Source organism: Onychomys torridus, chromosome 9, assembly GCF_903995425.1.
Source record: "Onychomys torridus chromosome 9, mOncTor1.1, whole genome shotgun sequence".
Classification (NCBI taxonomy): Eukaryota; Metazoa; Chordata; class Mammalia; order Rodentia; family Cricetidae; genus Onychomys; species Onychomys torridus.
Window position 1 is genome coordinate 110,106,542 of NC_050451.1, and position 21,471 is coordinate 110,128,012.

Here is a 21,471-nt window from a genome sequence, read left to right on the forward strand (position 1 = left end):
TTTTACTGCCTGGTAGGTCAGAGTGTTAACGAAGTTGCTGTTAAGCCATTGTTCTCTCCAAAGTATGACTGAGGACTTTACCTTGAAGCTGGTTCACTGTGTGTCTCTCTCCTTTTCCTGCTTTGTTGACTAATCTTCTTGATATTCACTAATTTACTGAGTGAATTTGCCCATCAGTAAGTTCCTTGAGGATCCAAGCCTGCCCTTTGCTGTCTTGTTGTGTGTATTGCAGTGATGTGGTAAACAGTAGTTAACCCAGTAATGTTGACCATCCAGAAAAATCATTCTGATTCTAGGCTGCAAAACTGTCAAGGCTGTGGACTGTAGTTCAGTGGTAAAGGGCTTGTGAAGCTGGCCCAGGAGTCAATACGCAGCACCACACATACATCTAAACAGTAATGAATCTGAGCACAGTATTTGTAATGCTAGTTACTCAAAAAACTGAGGCAGGAGAATTGCAGGGTTGCAATCAAGCTGGACAACTTAGCAACGTTGAGGTGAGGGCAAGGGAGAGGGAAGAGAGAGGTAGGGAGGGAAGAAGGATGATAATGAATATATGAAAATCTGTCATTGGAAGAACACAATACGCTGAGTTTGTTGGATTTTAAATTTTGAGCTGGGCCATGGTGGCACATGCCTTTAATCCCAGCACTCAGGAGGCAGAGGCAGGCGGATCTCCATGAATTCGAGGCTAGCCTGTTCTACAAAGCAAGTTCCAGGACAACCAGGACTGTTACACAGAGAAAGCCTGGGGGGCGGGGGTTTGGGGGGTCGGGTTGTTTTTATTTTGATTGAGCTGGGTGGGGTGTTGTTGGTGTTGTTTTTGGTTTTTCGAGACAGGATTTTTCTATGTAGCCCTAGAACTGGCTCTGTAGACCAGGCTAGCCTTGAACTTAGAGATCTGCCTGCCTCTGCCTCCCTGTGCTGGGATTAAAGGCGTGTGCCACCACCACCCTGATTGAGCTGTTTTTGTGTCCACTGTTCTGTGACTAAGCTGCGGTTCCATCCCAATGTGCTTGTTCCCACAGCATCATGAATTCCTTGGTTATTGTTCTCTTCTTATCTGGGATGGTAGCCATGATCATGTTACGCACGCTACATAAAGATATTGCCAGATATAACCAGATGGACTCTACGGTAAGTAGAAACATTTCATTTAGTCTTTGGATACCACAGAGATTTCAGATGTGGAAACCTTCAGTTGCAGAATGTGAAATATATGAAAAAATAAGAGCTAAATTTTTTTCAAGACAGAAAAAGAGAAAATCCATAGATTCAAGTATTTCCCAAACATATAAATAAAATGAATTCTTTGCTTATTTGAACTGAGAGATGCTTTTGTCTATGAACAAAAATACATGGCCACAAACAGATCTATACTGAAGCAGTTTTTGCAGAGATAACTTAGCAGACTGTAAGTAAATGCAAACAGTTCAGAGAGAGATAAATGAGGAGTTGACAAGGAAGCGCTTTCTGTACCAATTCGAAACTGAAGGCTTAAAGGACATGAACGTGGACAAACAGATTATTTGACGAATGGTATTAGGAAGTAACTGGGCAAAGGACCTAAGGACTGTTCCTGACAAAACACTGGAGATGACTTGGCTGTGCAAGCCTGACAGACTGAGTTCAGTCCTCAGAACCCACAGCGGAAGCAGAGAACCACTCCTGAAAGTTGTCCTGACCTCCACATGGACACACAGACTTGTAATAAAATTATTTCTTTAATTAGAAAATCCAAGTGATGACCATTCACAATAAGGAAGGTACATATTATGTGTCCTTTGTTCCCTTTTTCTCTGCCCATGTTGGGTGATTGAGAGAATATACACACTTTGATGGCCAGTGAAAATGCAGACCGGTGCACCCTGTGGAAGGCAAATTATGGAATATCCACACAGTAGACTACTAAACACTTAATAACAACAATGAGCCAACTCTGAATATAGCGTGAAAAGAAGCTTCAAAATGGTATTGGATAAAGAAGTAAAGTTGCAAGGGGTGTGTGTGTGTGTGTGTGTATGTATGTGTGTGTGTAAAATAGACTTTCTGTAGGGGTAAGAACCTAGGTCACATAGGTTTTTTTCCCCAGAAAAAGAAGCCCTTGCACTTTGGGCAAAATTTAGCTGTTCTTTGTTGTTGTTGTTGTAGGGTTTTGGTTTTTTTGGTGTTGTTTTTTGTGTTTTTTTGAGAGACAGAGTCTTGTTATATATCCCAGGCTGGCCTTAAATTTATAATCTTTACTCAGTCTCACTAGTACTTGGCTTTGAGGTCTGTGCCGTCCACACTTAGTTGTATTTTTTTGTTGTTTTGTTTTTTAATTGCAGGGTTTTTTAAAATGCTTTTGTGTGCATTGGTATTTTGCCATGGGTGTCGGGTCTCCTGGAACTGGAATTATACACAGTTGTGAGCTGCCATGTAGGTGCTGGGAATTGAGCCCAGGTCCCCTAGAAGTGCTCTTAACCACTGAGCCATCTCTCTAACCCCCAAGTATCTATTCAATAAAAACTAACCCGACGCAGTCCTTTATTTAACACTAGCTCAGCTGGAAAGAGGTGTGTGTGCTTCTCGGCCTCTTATGTTTTAAACTAACATTTACAAAGCAAAGAGATCAGTAAACCCAGCATCTGCCAACTCAGGTTCAGGCATGATTGATAGATTCTAACCTCCCCTCCCCGTCCTCCGGTTTCATTAAACCAATCCTAGGTAAAATTTTATTTAATCTCTCGAGAGACCATGTATGTTTAGTAATACTTCAGCTTTGCATTTGTGTAATGTCCGGGAAGTAAGACCAAAATGCATGTCAAGTGTTTTGTAAAGAAAGCACATACTTTGGTCATTACTGTTATCTTGAGCTAGAGTCATATCTACATATAACTTTAAGACATATTAAGTTTCAGTTGATTTATATTTGCTAAAAACAAAAATATGATGTATTAGCAGTAGCATTGCCCACTGCTTAAAAGGATGAAGGGTTTAAATGGGAATTTATGGGAGGGATTTGGATGGACCTAGAGGACTGTCAAGAGGGATGGCTGAAGGTAGCCAGTGGAGACACGTTCTAAAGGACTAGGAAGCTGCAGTGAAGAAAGATCATTGAGAAACTGCTGGAAAACTTGAAAAAGCAGCAATGTGCTATATTTGTATTTTAGCAAAACAGCTTCAGATGTTACCTGGAGAATTGTTTGGGGCAGGATGAGATTAGAAATGCAGAGACCAGTCCAGCGAGTGTTACATATCTCCCCAAAATGAAAGCAGGGACAGATATATCCAGGGGGTATTTAAGAAGTGGGTGGAGCTAGTGCTAGAGAATACAGAAGCCAGAGAGGGCCAGTAGATGACCCCCAGGTTTCTGGTCTTTCTGGTTAGAAGGGTCCCTCTGGCGGCTGTATTAAGGATCAGCTAAACGGGAGCAGAGGCAGAAACAGGCCTGTGGAGTGTAACCAGATGGACCAAATAAGAGGTGGTGAACTGAAGCAAAGAGGAGGAGGAAGAGTGTGACATGTGGGCACGTTGTGATGCTGAGACACGACAGAAGGATGACTCGGGGTTTGGGAGGCTGAGCAGTTGGAAGGTGGTGTTTTCATCTAGAGGAGACTTGGAGGAGTGAGGATTCTGTAGTTGTGTTTGTCATGTCTGGTCAAACAGTCAGGTAAAGCTCTTGATTTCAGTACATACGTGTAAGACAGACGCAGTTTGGGCTTGTGGTACAAACATGTTTTACAGCTAAGTTTATTCCCACAGTTCGGTAGGATCATGTTATCTGTGTAAAGTTTCTCCAGCCTCAGTCTCTTTTCCTTGATGGTGCTGAGGATCTTACAGAGGGCCTTGTGTGTGGTAGGGAGTTTTCCAAAGCTTTTCAGTACATAACATTCCTTTAGAAACAATTCTAGGGGCTGGAGAGATGGCTCAGTGGTTAAGAGCACTGACTGCTCTTCCAGAGGTCCTGAGTTCAATTCCCAGCAACCACATGGTGGCTCACAACCATCTGTAATGAGATCTGGCATGCAGGCAGAACACTGTATACATAAATACACAATAAATAAATCTTTTTTAAAAAAGAAAATAAACAGTTCTAGAAAGCTGTTTAAAACTCCATGCTTAACGTTCTATTTTTCATAACTAAAGTAATTAACGTAAGTTTGAAAAATGTATAGCAGCATATCCAATGGTAAACAGACCAAAATGTTCCCATGTGACATGCTGAACTGAGTTCTTTGTTTTTATAGGAGGATGCCCAGGAAGAATTTGGCTGGAAATTAGTTCATGGTGATATATTCCGTCCTCCAAGAAAGGGGATGCTGCTGTCAGTCTTTCTAGGATCCGGGACACAGATCTTAATTATGACTTTTGTCACTCTGTGTAAGTTTTAAATGAAGACTAAAAAGAAAATACTTTGTCTGAATAATAAGTTTTCCTATGGGAAGTGGTTATGCTAAGAGCCTTTGACTTTCATTCTGTGTGCTTTGTCTCTGAGCACCTTGGGGACAGGTTAGATTCACTCAGAGGCTGATGGGGTGTCTCCCTCCAACTGGGCTACAGGTATGCAGGTCCTGAGAGACCCACCTGGAGCCAGCGCCACTCAGTTTGGCTGTTCCGTCCAGCTCCAGAGGAAGGAACAGGCAGCTAGGAGTCCACGGATCTACAGCATCCAGGATTGAAGAGAGGGAACCAGGGGTGAAAAGGGAGTTTTTGTAGTGTTTTCTCATAGGGAAATTTAGAAAGTAACTTCTTTTTTGCCAGTGTTCCATAACTACAGGGTCTTTTGAGCCACCTGGGGATCTTGAGAAATTTTATTGCAGAAAGTTTTATCGGTGAAATAGATCTCCTTTAGAGGGACTGGTCAGATGCAGGGTCACTCTGAGACTGCTCCCTAGGGTCCATTAATTCCAGTTTCTTTCCCTGTTCTTTTCTGTAAGAGAAACTGTTTATGAATGGACTTTTCTGCATTGTGTATATATTTTTAAGCCATAGTTTTGCTTGTTGAGTCCAGCTCCTGGTGACAAGTAACAAATGTTGTTACTGTTCTAGAAAACAGCTTTCTAGAATTGTTTCTTTTCTTTTTTAAACAAAAGAACAGTGCCAGCTGTGGTGGCACAGACAGCCTTTAATCCCAGCAGGGGGCAGAGGAGTCCAGCCTGTTCTACAAACCGAGTTCCAGTACAGCCAGGGTTACACAAAGAGACCCTGTCTCAAACAAACAAACTAAATCCACTGATGACCTTTTAATTTTTTTCTAGGGAACATCTGATCTTGTTTGGTTACAGGTCACATATGTCATAGTATGTAGTCTTTTGTTTAGCCTTACTTTTTTGAGACAAGGTATTCCTTTGTAACCTGAGCTGGCCTGGACACTCAGGATGTAGACATGCTGGCCTCAGATTCGTAGTAGTGCCCCTGCTCCCGGTCCCTAGTGCTGGGTACAGTGTGAGCCACCGTGAACAGTAGTGAGTTTCTGTTAGTGCAATTACTGCTTTTTCTTGTTGTTTTGTTTGTTTTTGTTTGCTTGCTTGTTTATTCCTCCTGCCTCTGGCTCCCTAGTGCTAGGATTAAAGGTGTATCCCACTACTGCCTGCCTGCATATTCTGTAGTGGGAATAACTATCATTTTTTAAATGCCAATATCTGAGTAAATTTGAAAGCCACAGTCCACACCTTCAGGCTTTACACTCAGGTCGCTAGGCTTATTTATTCTGAAGACTAGGTAGTACTTGCTGTTGTTGTTTTAATGTAACAACAACTAAGGAGATAATGACTTTGATAGGATGGATAGAATTTATAAGAGTATTAGACTGCTTAGACTTAGTATTCTCCAGGTAGGCCTGAAGAAAGCAGCATAAAAAATCTTAGTAAGCCAGGGGCTAGCATGATGCTGCCAGAGAACCAAGATAGACTCGGCCCAGAAATGGCACTTGAGAATATTATTCTGAATTAGTGTTTTATCAGGAACTACCTAGATGGAATCTTCTGGACCCATTGGAGACTCCCCAGTAGAGCTAGCTCCATTCGAGATCATATTCATGCATATGTTAGCCATCACTAGCTGCATGGGACTATGTGTATTTTTCATGAGGTTGTATTTGTTTTCTTATAGAAAAAAAAAAAAAAAGTATTCTGCCATTTCATAACAAAGGAAGCAGAGTAATAACATTTTCAACTTTTAATGGTTGCTTCTTAGTTTTTGCTTGTCTGGGATTCTTGTCCCCTGCCAATCGAGGAGCCCTGATGACGTGTGCTGTGGTATTGTGGGTGTTGCTGGGCACACCTGCTGGCTATGTTGCTGCCAGATTCTACAAATGTAAGTAAAGGCCATACTGACTGCACTTGAGTCTGCCACCATTGTGGTTCTGACGGGGTGGGGGTGGGGGTGGCACTGCCTGGACAGATACCACAGGTTTCTAGATAAGAACCTGGGTAGTGATTTCTTAGTTCCATGGATGGCTGTTGTAGATTTCTCTCTCAAGGGCTTTGACAGTAGCATAAGCTATTGTGATGCTGCTTACCTGCTGTCCCCTCCCCCTCTTCCTTTAAAGCTTTAGCTTTGGGATGGAACAAAGCGGCATACCAATTTAACATTTATAAACTCAAGTAAACAGACGTGTCATTGCAGGGGGAGCCCTGAAGGAAGTAACATTTGTGTCATTAGTTTCTGTCTCTTCTCTTGAGAGGTCAGACAGAGTTCAGAGAACAAAGGGTCAGGGCCACAGTGTGGTTGGCAGCTTAGGTCAGAGAAGGTGGCAGTGGGCTGTGCCTAGGAATGATGCTGAAGCCCTGTCTTCAGTTCCCTGTGCTCTGCTGATAGGAAGAAGATTTGAGGTGAAACACTGTAGAGTTGCCTGGGTGACCATAAGGTGGGGTTGGGAGACCTCAGGCTAGACTTGATTCCCTGTCAGGTCCTATCATGTGGGGGTGGGAGGGGTTCAGGGTTACTTCCCAAGTTCTGTTCTTATTCTTCTTGTACTCTCACTGAAGGACACGGGACCTGTGCATGTTAATACATGTGAGATACTGTCAGAACCTGCTTGCCTCTCATGCCAGCCTTATTTTCAGCCACAGAGTCTTCTCTGAGTTTCTTAAGCAGACTCTGCTCCTTTATCCCTTTCTCTCTCCATCCACATTACCCCTCCTAGACCTTCTGCTAACGTCTCCACCCTCACACCTCCCTGCTCAGGTCAGAGTCTACATTAGACAATAAGAATATTGCTGAGAGCTGGTGTCATGGCTCCGGCAGAAGAACTCCGGTTGCTAAAAGGATTTTTTGTAAACCACTTTTTATGTGGCTGCTTGCACTTTAACAATGTTTTGAGGAGCTGGAGAGGCGGCTCAGTGGTTAAGAGCATTTGTTGTTCTTCCAGAGGACCTGGCTCTGTTGCCAGGTCACATGGTCACTCACAGACATCTGCTGCTCCAGTCCCAGGGCTCCAGCACCTTCTGATCTCTGGTGCCAGGCACACGCACAAGTGCACATACATATGTGCAGGCCCTCATAGACATAAAATACATTTAAAAACAAAATATTTTGAAGTTTGGAGTTGTGTTTATTATTAAACTCAACAGTAAATTCACAGTCTACAATAACTGAATTCATATCAAATTTTTATAATTCATTTAATTTTTGTCATTTTCCTTTAAAGTAGTGTATGCAAACTTGCTTATAAATGATATGAAAATGTTTTTCAAATCAAAAAGAGAACTCTTCACACCCAGTTTAAACGGGAACAGAGAAGAAATGTCACTTTTTACTCTGCACAGTTCATGATTTGATACTTTTAAGTGGAAGGGAAAAAATTAGAGAGGAGCAAAGGAAAGTAAAAATTGTGTGAGCAAATTCATTCTGTCAGAAAGTATAGCCCCTTCTCTTGGTTTCCTGATGCCACACTCCTCTCTCCACTCACGCCCCAGAAACCACAGTACTAGAGAGCCCTGAGCACTCAGACCTACTGTGGAATTAGAGATGTTGCAAGTTAGGCTTGAGGGTTGTGAGACAGATTCTAGAACTGACCACAGGTGAGCAAGAGTCCCCCGTGTCGTTTCCACACCAGGCAGTTCATCGATGCCGACATGGGGAGTTGTTTGTTTTGTGGCATCAGGAAATGAGACCAGATCTGGGTGGCTTAGCCTCTTGGCCATGTACTGTGGGACATTTAATAACAAGCATCATAGCAGATGTGTGAAGGTCTCTTCCTGGTGAGCCACTTGTGCTGCCTGACAGACATTTGGGTGTGAGCACTGGTCTGCTTTGAAGGAAAATCTGTGCTTATATTTTGTTTTCTTCCTTAGCCTTTGGGGGCGAGAAGTGGAAAACAAATGTTTTGTTGACATCATTTCTTTGTCCTGGGTAAGTGAATTTTTCAGTAATTCTTAATGATCATATTCCCCCAACCTTTTCAGTCCCTTATGTCTCTAAGTCAGGTATCTGAGAAAGCATTTAAGTTTTGAAAACTTGTAATGTGAATATTTAGTATACCTGTGCTAAGTGATACCATGTACCTTATATATGAAAATTATCTTTAGATACTACAAACAATTGCTGTTTTTTGTATGAGGGAGAAAAGGCTAGCTAGCACCTCCCTTGACAGAAAGTCTTTCTATCTCTTAGTCTGCAGCAGTTGTCCTGACATGTTGCCATATAAGGTTGCAGTAAAGCTTTTGACCTGATCTCAGGGAGGGCTTCTCCCTGACGGGTGCCCAGACAGGCCGGCGTGGGGTTTTCATCAGACGTATTGCCAATATTTGGTATACTCCATTATGTAGAGTGACTTGTTCCAAAACTTAATGAACACCACAAGTCAAAACAGTCTTGGCTTTCTGGAGAGATGCTTCTATTCTCACCTAGTGTGCACCATGACCTTCCCATTGCTGGGAACACACAGTACAGGGAGAGCACACAAGGGGGCCCTAGCAGAAGGGCTGCTGTTCACCAAGAAACAAGCATGGTGGTAGCAGTGTCTTTGTAGGCCAGCCACACTCCCTCTGTAACTGGCCTCCATGAGTCCCACATGCATCTCAGCGTTTGTGTTCTGATCCAGTCTGTATGCTTGGTCATGGCTGCTTCTGTCTCCACTCACCAGTACTGTCCCAACTGCTCCCTTAGGATCTTTCAGTCTGGCACCTCCTGTTGCTGCCCTTGTTGTGTTGTGTGCATGTGACTTTTTCCTAGAGAGACTTCACTCTCCCAGCTCCTGAAAGAGCTTCCTGAGTAGCTTCCTGCTCGTGCTTACTTCTTTCCCACCGCAGGAAGAGTGCCTTGAGCAGCAGTCTGCGCTCCTGTTCTCGCTTACCCTGCACACATGGTGCAGTGCAAACTCACGGCATCAGTACTTCCTCCCAGTGCTTTCCTGAAATGTGTAGTGGCATTCCCGTTTTCAGATCTGGAAAGCGTTGTCCTCAGGGCTGCTGGTGTCTTTCTCTCCAGTCCTCCTCTAGCCGACTCTCACAACTCTTCTTGGATTTGTACTGTTTTAGAAGTCTGGGTCTTGCCAGGCAGTGGTGTACCCCTTTATTTAATTTCAATACTTGAGAGGCAGAGGCAGGCGAATCCCTAAGTTCAAGGCTAACCTGGTCTACAGGGCTGGCTCCAGGATAGCCTGAGCTACACAAACCCTGTCTCAAAAAAACTAAGGGAGGTGGGAGGAACAGGCTCTTACTGCCACTGCTCAGAGCTTTTTTGTCTGTGCTGGGCATTGAACCTGCATCCTTGTGTATGCTAAGTATTACATACAAGGACGTAGGTTCTCTCCCCAGTGTGGAAAGAGAGTGTAAAGTATATATTTTATGATTAACAGCCTTGTTTTAAAAAATATACTTGGGAGCTTTGAGCAGTGGCAGTACCATAGGCCGTGCCGTTTATCCAAGGCACCGTTGTTGCTAATTGGGAAATGTACTTAGAAAGCCTTGGTGGAAGTACAGCTGCACACATTTAGATGTTTGAATTCAGTAAAACCTCAAGGGGAAGCATGATGTTTAGCAAGGAATTAGTGACTGGAGTATAGAAATAATGCAGAGCTACTTTGCAGAAAACATGTAGCCCAAATGAAAAGTAAGCAGGGGGTCTAGCCAGCAAGTTCGAAAGTGACGCCAGAGCCAGCAAGTGCCAGATGCTCACTGCAGTTGTCCATAGAAATACAAGTTACAACAGTTCTAACTGTGATGAAAATATGTGGAAAGGCAACTTTTATCAGCTGCTGGTTGGAGTTTAAATTGGTCAGAGCAGCCGAAAAAGCAATTTAGCTGTTTGTAGTAAAGTTTTAAATTTTGTGAACCCCATGACTTAGAAATTCTACCTGTTTTATTCTCTGTCCTCTCTCTAATGTTGTAGCATGAATCGCAGGCTACTGTCCCTTGTTGACTTTGTTCTTACTTTTGTCTTTCAGGATTGTGTTTGCTGACTTCTTTATAATGAACCTGATCCTCTGGGGAGAAGGCTCTTCGGCAGCCATTCCTTTTGGCACTCTGGTTGCCATCTTGGCCCTTTGGTTCTGCATATCTGTGCCTTTGACGTTTATTGGTGCATACTTTGGCTTTAAGAAGAATGTACGTTCTTAGGTGCTAATGTCAGCACCTGTTCTGCCTTAAAAGATACCATTTAAAAAAACGTCACAAGGTGTAAATTTATCCTTAAGATCTAGTCCCAAGTTCATGAAATAATAGTGTTAGGAATGTTGGGTTTTTAGGACTGGAGAGATGGCTCAGCTATTAAAGGCTAGGCTCACAACCAAAAGTATAAGAGTTCAGTTCCCAGGAATAAATGTTGGGTTTTTAAAAGCAAGTTCTCTGTAGCAAGCTTGATTTTCCCACTTCCATCTCCTGAATGCTTAGGATACAGGCATGCACCAACACACGTGGCATAAGGTTTCTTTGTTTGCAGTATTCCCCCCACTTATGTTCTTAAACAGGTAAATTGGGGGGCAGGGGTGTAATAAGGGTATTTTTGCCCACTTCCCAGTATTCTTTAGTAAGTATATAATTAAAATGAAAATCCAGAGTTTGCCTTATTAATGCCATATTATCTTCTCTTATTTCTTACTTTGTGTAAAGCCATTGGTCAGTAGATGACCAGTAGAAAAAGCTTTAGCCTGGCCTGTTCAGAAGGCAGACAATACCTGGCAATGTCTGATTCATTGCTTCTAATTACATATTTCAATTTGATGACTTAAATAGATGTCCAATGTCAAATAGTATTAATATGGAAGGAAGAAGGAAGGAAGCAAAAAAAAAAAAAATGTGCAGAGAGTATTTTAATAGCTACTTAATTACGAATCCCTTTTTTTTTTCTGTGAAGGCCATTGAACACCCAGTTCGAACCAATCAAATTCCTCGTCAGATCCCTGAACAGTCATTCTACACAAAGCCCTTGCCTGGTATCATCATGGGGGGGATTTTGCCCTTCGGCTGCATCTTTATACAGCTTTTCTTCATCCTGAATAGCATTTGGTAAGCTGAGGACAGAGTCCTCTCTTCCTCGTTATCATTGTGTGTGGGGGACTGTTGGTGTTTGTGGGTTACAGGTGTAAACAGCTCTGATAACAAACCATGGAGAAGAGTGGAGTAGTGGTAATAGCTAACACTAATCGAAAGCTTCTATTTCTTACTCTTGTTAATTCTTATCTAGCTCTCAGGATTCCAGAGAAGAAAATGAGCTTTAGGAAGTTGAGTGACTGCATCCGCAGAATGCAGTCTGTGTGGCAGAGGCTGGGCCAGGTCTTTCCTGGCCGTGCTCTCAAGTAACTGCACTGCTGCAGGGAGGGGGCTTGAGTGCTCATGGGGAGAGAGTGGGGGTTGGAGAAGGGCTGGTTTCCATGGACGTTCTGTACCATTACTCAGATCCGTATTCACTGTTTCTTGTTCCTGTGAGAAAGCTGTTTTTGAAGTAAGACTTATGTATCCCTGACTGGCCTGGAACTTTCTGTGTAGACCAGGCTGGGCTTGAACTCACAGGGATTGTCTGCCTCTGTCTCCCAAATGGTGAGGTTAAAGGCATGTGCCTCCATGCCATGGAAAATTACTGTGATTTTGAGCCTCCATATTGCAGTGTGTTTGAGTGGAGTAGTGTACTGTGATCACTCTAGTTAATATGGACACGCATCACAGTTGTGCCAGGATCTGAGGGAGCATGAAACTGAAATTAACTGGGGCTTTGCCCGTGCTGAGAATGTCTTTCCTTCCCAGTTATTATAGTTATTTTCCACATTCTGCAGCCTTACGTGCTAATGTGGCTTTTCCTAGTTTGTGTCTTTCCATCGTGTTTTTCTCAAATACTTCTGTCACTAGTAGGTAAACAGGCTTGCCACATTTTCCTGAATAGTGGTTTCAGGGTTTACCTGAACAGGAGGCTAAAATCTGATGGCATTGCCACCATATCCTTCCTTGACTCAGCCCTCTCCATCACCAAACCTGTGCAAAATTATCTTGATTTGTTGAGAAAAAAAGAAAACCTTCCTAGCTCAAAATACAATGAATAATATGTCATTTTTGTGTCAAAATATTTATATCATTGTGTCCTGACATGTTTGATTACAGGTCACATCAGATGTATTACATGTTTGGCTTCCTGTTTCTGGTGTTTATCATTTTGGTTATTACATGTTCTGAAGCAACTATACTTCTTTGCTATTTCCACCTATGTGCAGAGGTACGTGTTAGCAGTATTCAATGTTAATTTATAGGCAGTATTATAACTTTCGCATATTTCAGCTTGAGTATTATTGAGATAATTTCTCTACATGTTTATTATCAAAGAAATTGACCTCTATTCACAAATCAAAAGAAAGCCTCTTTAGGATTGAATCAAGATCATATTCTTGTTCGTTATATTTATTTAAAGGTTATTAGTAGAGATTTTAGAATGTTAATTTCCCAAGAATATTATAGTGTACTGAATTCAACTTTTATGACTATCTGACTTAAAAATTAATATTCTTATGGATGTTTCTGAGTTCTAAAAATTGGTTAAAAAAAAAGTAATTGGGGACTGGAGAGATGGCTCAGTGGAAAGAGCACCTGCTCTTGCAGAGGACCAGGGTTCAGTTCCCAGCACCCACATCAGGTGACTTAAAACCTGTAATTCCACCTCCTCGGGCACCTTTACACAAGTGGTACACAATTCAGACAGGCACACACACATATAATAAATATTTCTAAGCTGGGTGGTGGTGATACATGCCTTTAATCTCTGGAGAAAGAGACAAGTGGATCTCTGAATTCAAGGCCAGTGTGGTCTACAAAGCTAGTTCCAGGACAGCCAGAACTGTTACATTGAGAAACCCTGTCTCGAAAAACCTTTTTTTTCTTCCTGAAAAGATAAGTAGTCAGAGTGGCAGAGTTCATGGAAAAGTTTCAATGCTTACATTGTAATGAGTTATGATTCATGGCAACACCACAATGTTAGCATCATTGTATCAGAGATAGAATGATTGGTGAGGCTCTAGAGTGTCCAGCCTTTTGACATTGCAGCATAGTGTCCTGTACAGAATTTATGCCTAAGAACCAAGTGTTTAGGTCACTCACACTCTGCTCCTCTCAGCTCTCTGTCCTGGGAAGGGCTGCTTCGCAGCTGTCCTTGGCTATATGTAGCTCGCAGCCTAGCCGATCATTCATCCATTCTTTCAGTACTTTGTATACAGATAAAATCTGTTAAACTGAGTTTTGTGTTCTGTTTTTATTTGTTCATTTAAGTTTAATTCATGTTTTGAAAGTTAAAAAATGACTGGCACTTAGCATGTTTTGTGCAACTCTCTCCTCTTGTCTGATTCGAGAATGTTTTCACTCTCTCTACACATAGAAAGCCCATCCATAAGCATTGACTATCCATTTCCTTCTTCCCCTGACCCTGGCAACCACTAGTCTGCTTCCTGTCTCTAAAGGAGAACATGGTGTGGCATGTGTTTGTAATCCTAGAACTCAAAGGGTTGAGGCAGGCGAATCTCTGAGTTTGAGGCTAGCCTGGCTGTAAAATGAGCTCCAGGACAGCCAGAGCTACACAGAGAAACCCTGTCTCAAAAACACACAACAGAAAAGATTCTGGAGTCAGGAAGATGGCTTATCCAGATAAAGAACCTGACGACGTGAGTCCCTGAAACACAAGTAAAGGTAGGAAAAGAAAACCCACTCTATGCAGTTGTCCTCTGACCTCTACACAGGTGCCTTAGCACATCCAGGTATCCATACACACCAAACATACACAGTAATAATAAGTAAATTTCTAAAAAAGTAAAAGCATAGGAAATAATTATAATTTTTGTTCGTTTATGTTGTTTTGTTTTTGTTTTTCCAGACAGGGTTTCTCTGTAGCTTTGTGCCTTTACTAGATCTCGCTCTGTAGACCAGGCTGGCCTCGAACTCACAGAGATCCGCCTGGCTCTGCCTCCCGAGTGCTGGGATTAAAGGCATGCACCACCACCGCCCTGCAGTAATTGTAATTTGTAAGGGTTCTACTCTAGCATATTTTAGTGCTTTTATTCCTTTTGTGATTGAATAATATTCCACTGTATGTGTGACGTCTGTGTATGGGGTTATCCACTGGCGGACGTGTAAGTATTTCCCCTTTTGGTGTTGTCAGTATGCTACTGTGAACGCCCACCACAGTACTTCAGTGTGTTTTAGCTCTTCTGGATGCTTTGCCACGTGATGATTCTTTGCTTTGTGTCCTGAAGGCCACACTTCACATTTCCACCAGCAGCGTACAGTTTCTAGTCCTCTAAGTCTTCATCAGCTCTTCCAGTCTGAGCCTTTTTGGCTCTTTGGCACAGTTGTGTAGTGGGTATGCAGAGCTGTCTCCTTTGAATTTCTGTGTTCAGTGTCTGATGATGTTGCACATCTTTTCCTTGAGTAGGAATACTGTATCTTTAGTAAATGTCTGTTCAGTCCTGCCCATTTTTCAGTTGTCTTATATGTCCCTAGCCTTCTTCAGATCATTTCTTCCATTCTTTGGTGCTTCTCACTTTCCTGATATTCTTCCAGAGAGGCTTGTTTTTTTTTCCTCAATTTACTTACCTAATGTTTTTCTTCTGTTGCTTTTGCATTTTAATGTCATGATAACATTTCTTGCCAGGTGAAGAAACTATTCTGTCCTCATTGAATGGTCTTGGCTGTGGCTGCCTTGGTGAAGCTCAGTTGGCTGTAGATGTATAAGTTCACTTCTGGATTTTCCATTCTCTTGTCGTCATCTATAGGATGTTCTATGCCATACTGTTTTGGCTCTGATAGTTTTCATTGTAAGCTTTGAATAGCGAATGGTGAGTCTTCTGACTCTGTGTAAAATCAGTATATTTTGCCATTCTTTGTAATTCCATCTGAAATTGGAAGACCTGCCTTTCTGTCACAGTAAAAGATGTTTGCGTTTGTGTGTGTTGGTGTTTGTGTATGAACTTACATTTGCAGGTGCTTGTCACATAACATCTGTCACTCCCCAACCTAATTCTTGGACAGTGTCTTCTACTGAACCAGGAGCTCAACACTTGGGCTATCTGGCCGGATCTTTAAACAGTGGGTAGGGTCTGCACTGATCCAGACTACCATGGAGGTAGTAGCATCTTAGGTGTTAAGTTGTCCAGCTTACAAACACAAGCATATATTTTTTTCATTTACTTAGGTTTTCTGTCATTTATGTCATGACGTTTTATACTTTTGGGCATATAAATGTTTGAAATCCTTTTTGAAAGGTATTTCTAGGGTTTTTTGTGTCCTGTGTTTGTCCATTGTATAAATACACCTGGGTTGAGTGCTTGCCTAGTATGTGCACGTCCATGCCCTTGCCTGGTTTTGTGTGGAGGTGTTAACGCTCTAAAACATTGATGAATTCTTCGATTAACTGTAGTAGAGTTTTGTTTATGTATGCTTTTCTCCCCTGATCTTGTTTTACTTATTTTGTTTGTGGTGGTTTTGTTTTTACTTTTTTTTTCTTTTTTTACTTCATCTCACCTAGTCTGGCCTGAATGCACCATGTAGACAGGCTAGTCTCAGCCTCCTGAGTGTTGGGATTATAGATATACTCAGCGCTTAGTTTGCTTTTTAAAATACAGTATTTTTTCCACATATTCCCGGTTGTAGCAGAGATTGGAAGGTTTTCTTTTTCTAAAGATGCTCTGCTGTGCTATAAACTACTTTATGTAAAGCAAGAATAGCTGTCCTAACCACCTACCTTGTTGGAATTATGTGAGTTATAATTGGAAGTAAATCTCAGCCAGGCCGTAATAGGAAATTGCTCTTGTGTAGAGTTGACTGAACTGTAAATTTGAATAAAATGATATTAATTTTGAACTGTCAAAGGTATTTTGTACTTTGTTTTTCCTTCAGAATCATAAGCTTTCAAATATAATCTGATCCTTTGTTATTCATAAACTGTTGGATATTTTCTCATACATTTTTAGCTAGTTTTTAAGTAGCTACATAGCAAATAAGAGTGTGCCTCTGAGCACCTTTAGTGAGGTGGGAAATACACAAAGTTCAGTCGGCTAGCAACTGTGGCAGAAATTGGGTTGGGGCTTCCATTGACGTTATGGCTTGTGATGATTGTATTGACTCCGTGTTGTTGGAGGTTAGGAAGTAACTGTCACTCCTCGCTTCCCTCCTCACCTAGGATTATCATTGGCAGTGGCGTTCCTTCCTCACCAGTGGCTTCACTGCAGTTTATTTCTTAATCTACGCCATACACTACTTCTTTTCCAAACTTCAGATCACCGGAACAGCAAGTACAATCCTCTACTTTGGTTATACTATGATAATGGTTTTGATCTTCTTTCTTTTTACAGGTAAGACATAAATGGTGGTTTTTAATGTTTTTATTCAATCTATTTCTCCTTTATGAATGTTTCTGCTACTCACTGCCCCTTATTGAGCCCTCAGCCCAGTTGAGCATCGTTTGGCATGCCTGCTTGTAGTTGCAGCTCAGGAAAGTGAAAATGCAAAAACAGAAGCGAGGTCATACATCACACAGGTTGGACTTGGATGTGTGTCTTAGTGCTGTATGATAGATTTAGATCCCAGACCCTAGTCAACTACATGATGTCTAAAACAGCAGTGTTACATGTACTTGTGAACTTCACTGTGTAGGACAGGGATCTCTTTGAGGGTGTGAGGCACACTCCAAAAACTTTATCCAGATGAGCTGCTCCTATGTGTGCTTTAGAATTCCAAACTGACCCTGTTTTACTTAAAGCCAGTCTGTTTACACAACAGAAGTTAACTGCCTGTAGTCTAAGGAAAGGTGTCCTCTTCAGAATGTACATTGTGTCCGTAGGCTTGCCAAGATGGTGATGTGATGTTTGTATTTTCACCATTAGGTCTGTGAAATTAAGCCTAACCTTTTCCCAAGCCTTTTGGTGATCCAAAAAGTGATACTGAGCACTCTGCACCAGCGCACAACCTTCACCTAACCCCTCCTCACCATATATCCAGTTGTAAGGGTGGATGGAGGAACGTTTATAACTTCCCAAGTCTGTTCCAAATACTGTGTATAGATTTAGAAAGTCTGTAATACCTTCTGTGTATTACATTTAAAATAATGATGAAAACCTGTTGGGACATTAAACAGAAGCCTCTCACAGGGACCATATGGGTCCCCTGTATGTGTGTATCTGTACCCTACTTACTGGGCATTTCCCAGAGTTGTTCCTAAGGAAAGTAATATGCTTCCATTTATTTCTTAAACAGGTTTACAACATTTACAACATTGTGGGAGGTTTTATAGTGTAATACATGCTGCTGTAGAACAGAGTCTGAGTTAGGTTCACTAAGTGTAAGTGTAGTTTACACAGGGCTCTTAAGCTTTTCTGCCTGGAGAGCATTTCTGTGGCCCCCGGTTTCCAACTGTATACAGTAGGAATACAAATCAACATCGACTGATTAATAATAAAGAACAGTCTTTTTAAAATAATTCTTTGGTGTATAATTTAACCATTCATTAAAGATTGAACAACTTTGCAAGGGCTAGAGAGATCACTGTGTGGTCAAAAGCATATATTGCTCTTTCAGAGGACCTGAGTTCAGGTCCTGGCACCCACAACAGGTGGCTTAAAACTATCTGCAAAGTAGCTCCAACCTCCCTGTATCCCTAGGGCACCTATACATGCTCATACACAAACACATGATTTAAAAATAAAGATGGAATCTTTAAAGGAAATTTACATATGAATGAAATAGATGTGCTTGTTTGTCTAGCGTGCTATAATCCACAGATACACTCAGGATATGCTGAGAAATAACAATAAGAAACATTAAAAGTCTTTGTCTTCCACGATGGAATAGTAGCATTCTTTTAAGAACAGAAAACTGTTACATACATTAAAGACGCTGCAGTTCATAAATGTTCTGTAGCTGGGGTGTTTCAGGCAGCATTCATTGGTGGTGTGTGACATGATGGCATATTGGTGTGTGCATGCGGTACTGTGAGCATCCTGTGTGTCTGAGGCTGCGGTAGAGTGTGGCACATCACAGGTGAGCATTGCTGCCACAGCTCAGACTGGATCTTGGGTTGATTGTCACTCATTACACATCGGGAACCTTTCACTGTCACCGAATTTCCATACCGTTACATGACCGTACCCTAATTGCATGATTACATGTAGCAGTGTTCCCAACCTTCCTAACACTGCCACCCTTTAATACAGTTTCCCATGTTGTGCTGACCCCCAGCCAGAAAATTTACTTTGTTGCTACTCTGTAACTGTCATTTTGCTACTAATATGAATCATAACATAAATGTTCTAATATGCAGGGTATCTGATATGCAACCCCAAAGGGGTCATGCCCACAGGTTGAAAATTGCTGTCAGGTAGCCACAGCCCATAGTTTAAGAAGCTCTTGTTGTGGCTGGTGAGATGCCTCAAGGGTTAGAAGCACTTGCCACTCAAGCCTGAGTTTGATCCTCAGAACCAATGGTAGAAGGAGCGAACTATCCCAAAAGTTGGCCTCTGATCTCCACACTAACCCACACATACATAGTCATAATAGAAGTCACTTTTCAAAAACTTTGATTTGAAAGAATACCACATGTCATATCACAGGAAATAGGTTTTATTTTGGCCATACTTCCAATAAGACTCCTTTGAGCTTTGATTTGGTCATGCTGAAAGAATATCCCCAATAGAGCTCAATTCTTCAGATTCTAGATTGATGAAGGTAGCTGAAAATGAAGGCACATGTTTTATTTTGTAACAGTCTGATGGAGGCGTCTCTTTATGGTGGTCAGGAAATGGATTTGGAGTGGGATGATGGTGCAGGCCTATAGTCCTATCTACTCAAGAGTCCAAGACCCACCTGGATAACTTAGTGAGACCCTGTGTCAGAGAGAAAAGGGTATGTGTGCGGAGCTGAGGATAGAGCTGAGTGGTAGAGTGCTTGCCTAGTATCTGAGAGGCTGTGTTCAAGCCCTTCTTGCAACAACAAAAAAAGCAGTGGGCTTATACCTTTCACCATATACAGTGTGCAGTGTTACAGCCGAGTGCTGCGCAGAACCACGATGCCTGTTGTTTTCTGCTGGGGCATCTTTGTTCTTACCCTGCTTATATCACTTTGCATATATTGCAGAAACATCTAGATTCTCTTACTGCAACTCATTGAGTACTGTAAATTCCTAGCAACTATACTTGGAAAACATCCCAGCACTCAGTAGGCAGAGGCGATGGATCTCTGTGAGTTCAAGGACATGCTGGTCTACAGAACAAGTTCCAGGACAGCCAGGACTGTTATATAGAGAAACCTTGTCTTAGAAAACAAAATAAAGCAAACAAATAAACAAACAAAAATCTTATTATCCTGTGAATCTGGTAAAAATAATGGTAGCAGTTCCAGTTTATGATAAAAAAATATTCTTAAATGGGAATCATGGTTTGATATATTTTCATTTTTTAATTCAGTGATGTATATAAAAAGGAAAACAGCTGGGCAGTGGTGGTGCACGCCTTTAATCCCAGCACTTGGGAGGCAGAGGCAGGCAGATCTCTTAGAGGCTAGCTTAGTCTGCAGAGTGAGTTCCAGGACAAGCTAGGGCTACAACAGAAACCCTGTTCTTCCCCACCCCACCCACCCCCAAAAAGGGAAAATAATGTATATTATGGAAAATTTAGGTAATTTTACAATATAAGAAATTCTGCATGTTTTTGTAAGGACTTTAAGTGATTTCATATTCTTCAAAAGCAAGCTCATGGAGCTGTGTTATATTCCTGGCCCACCAAAGTTGAAAAGTTGTGTTCTTTTTAAAGGACCCAGTCATTTTACATCTGGTTTTTGGTATAAACTAATGAACTTCTTTTGAAAGGGATTTATTTTGTTTTTTCTTTTCTTTTCTAGGAACAATTGGCTTCTTTGCATGCTTTTGGTTTGTCACCAAAATATACAGTGTGGTGAAAGTTGACTGAAGAAGCCCAGTGCGTCCAGTTAAAACAGAAATAAATTAAATCTTCATCAACAGAGACTTGCTTTGTGACTACCTTGAGTTTTCTCAGACTTATTGGCCTAGTAATCCTTCAGAAACAACATATTTCTAAGTACACCTCTCCCCATGCACCTCTACCCACAAGTTGTATTTCAACACTAAAGCATTTGTATTGTGATTGGATTAAGTATATATTCAGTTGTTCTCAATGAAGAGCAAATTTAAATATTATGTGCATTTGTAAATACGATAGCTATAAACTTTTCAATACTTCTAATGGCAGATTAGAGGAGGCCATAATACTGATGAAAGACTGGACAGTTGCTTGTAAATAGGATTTTCTAGGCTCGGTAGGTGGAAAGAATTATTTTTCTTTGAAGGAAATAACTTTTTATCATGGTAATTTTGAAGGATGATTCCTATGACATGTTCATTGGGGGGAATGTGGCTTTTCAAAATCTTGTATTGGTTGTAATTGTTCATATCTTCTTACTCTTCTGTGTTGACTTCATTATTCTCATGGTATTGGCCTTTTAAACTATGTGCCTCTGAGTCTTTGAATTTATAAATTTGTTATCTTAATAAATATTGTAAAAATGTCTTCATTGCATCATTCCCTGTTGCATGTTAAAGGAGATTCTATGACTATAAATCTGTTGACCACAGATATTTGAAGTGATTTACATATATATTTTATCTGGTATTGTTGAATACCGTTAATATAATGTTTCTCACTTTCCACTTAAGTGAAATTTCAGTCTTTTGGGTTTTGTCAAATCTGAATTTCCACTCTGAAAGGATGATAGAAATTGTAGTCATGCCTGTCTTGTCAGATAAATGACACATTTAGAACTTAAATGCAAGCCTTATATTGTTACTATTAATAGTTTATATTCTTGACTTATTTTAAGTCAGCGAGATGTAGTGGCACACCTCTGTAATGCCTATAATTTGGAGGTGGAGGCATGAGGATGATGTTGGTCTATCTTGGCTGCCTAGTGAGTTGGAAGCCAGCCTGGATTACAGACTCCTTGCATACAGTATGAGTTAGGCTCTATGTTCTCTGCACATTAGCAGTAGTTTAGCAAGCCTTCATCCCCC

The 21,471-nt window shown here is 41.4% G+C and overlaps 1 protein-coding gene across 1 annotated transcript in view; it reads left to right on the top strand.

Annotated features, from left to right (window-relative positions):
* Window positions 1–20,971, top strand: part of Tm9sf2 (transmembrane 9 superfamily member 2) — a 54,213-nt gene extending 33,242 nt beyond the window's left edge. Inside the window, exons 9-17 of the mRNA XM_036199127.1 lie at window positions 1,029–1,137; window positions 4,230–4,362; window positions 6,178–6,297; window positions 8,280–8,337; window positions 10,373–10,532; window positions 11,281–11,432; window positions 12,519–12,630; window positions 16,576–16,747; window positions 20,286–20,971. Coding sequence (XP_036055020.1) covers window positions 1,029–1,137; window positions 4,230–4,362; window positions 6,178–6,297; window positions 8,280–8,337; window positions 10,373–10,532; window positions 11,281–11,432; window positions 12,519–12,630; window positions 16,576–16,747; window positions 20,286–20,353 — 1,084 coding nt within the window. The 3' untranslated portion in view covers window positions 20,354–20,971. The remainder of the gene's footprint in view (window positions 1–1,028; window positions 1,138–4,229; window positions 4,363–6,177; window positions 6,298–8,279; window positions 8,338–10,372; window positions 10,533–11,280; window positions 11,433–12,518; window positions 12,631–16,575; window positions 16,748–20,285) is intronic.
* The last annotated feature ends 500 nt before the right edge of the window (window positions 20,972–21,471 follow it).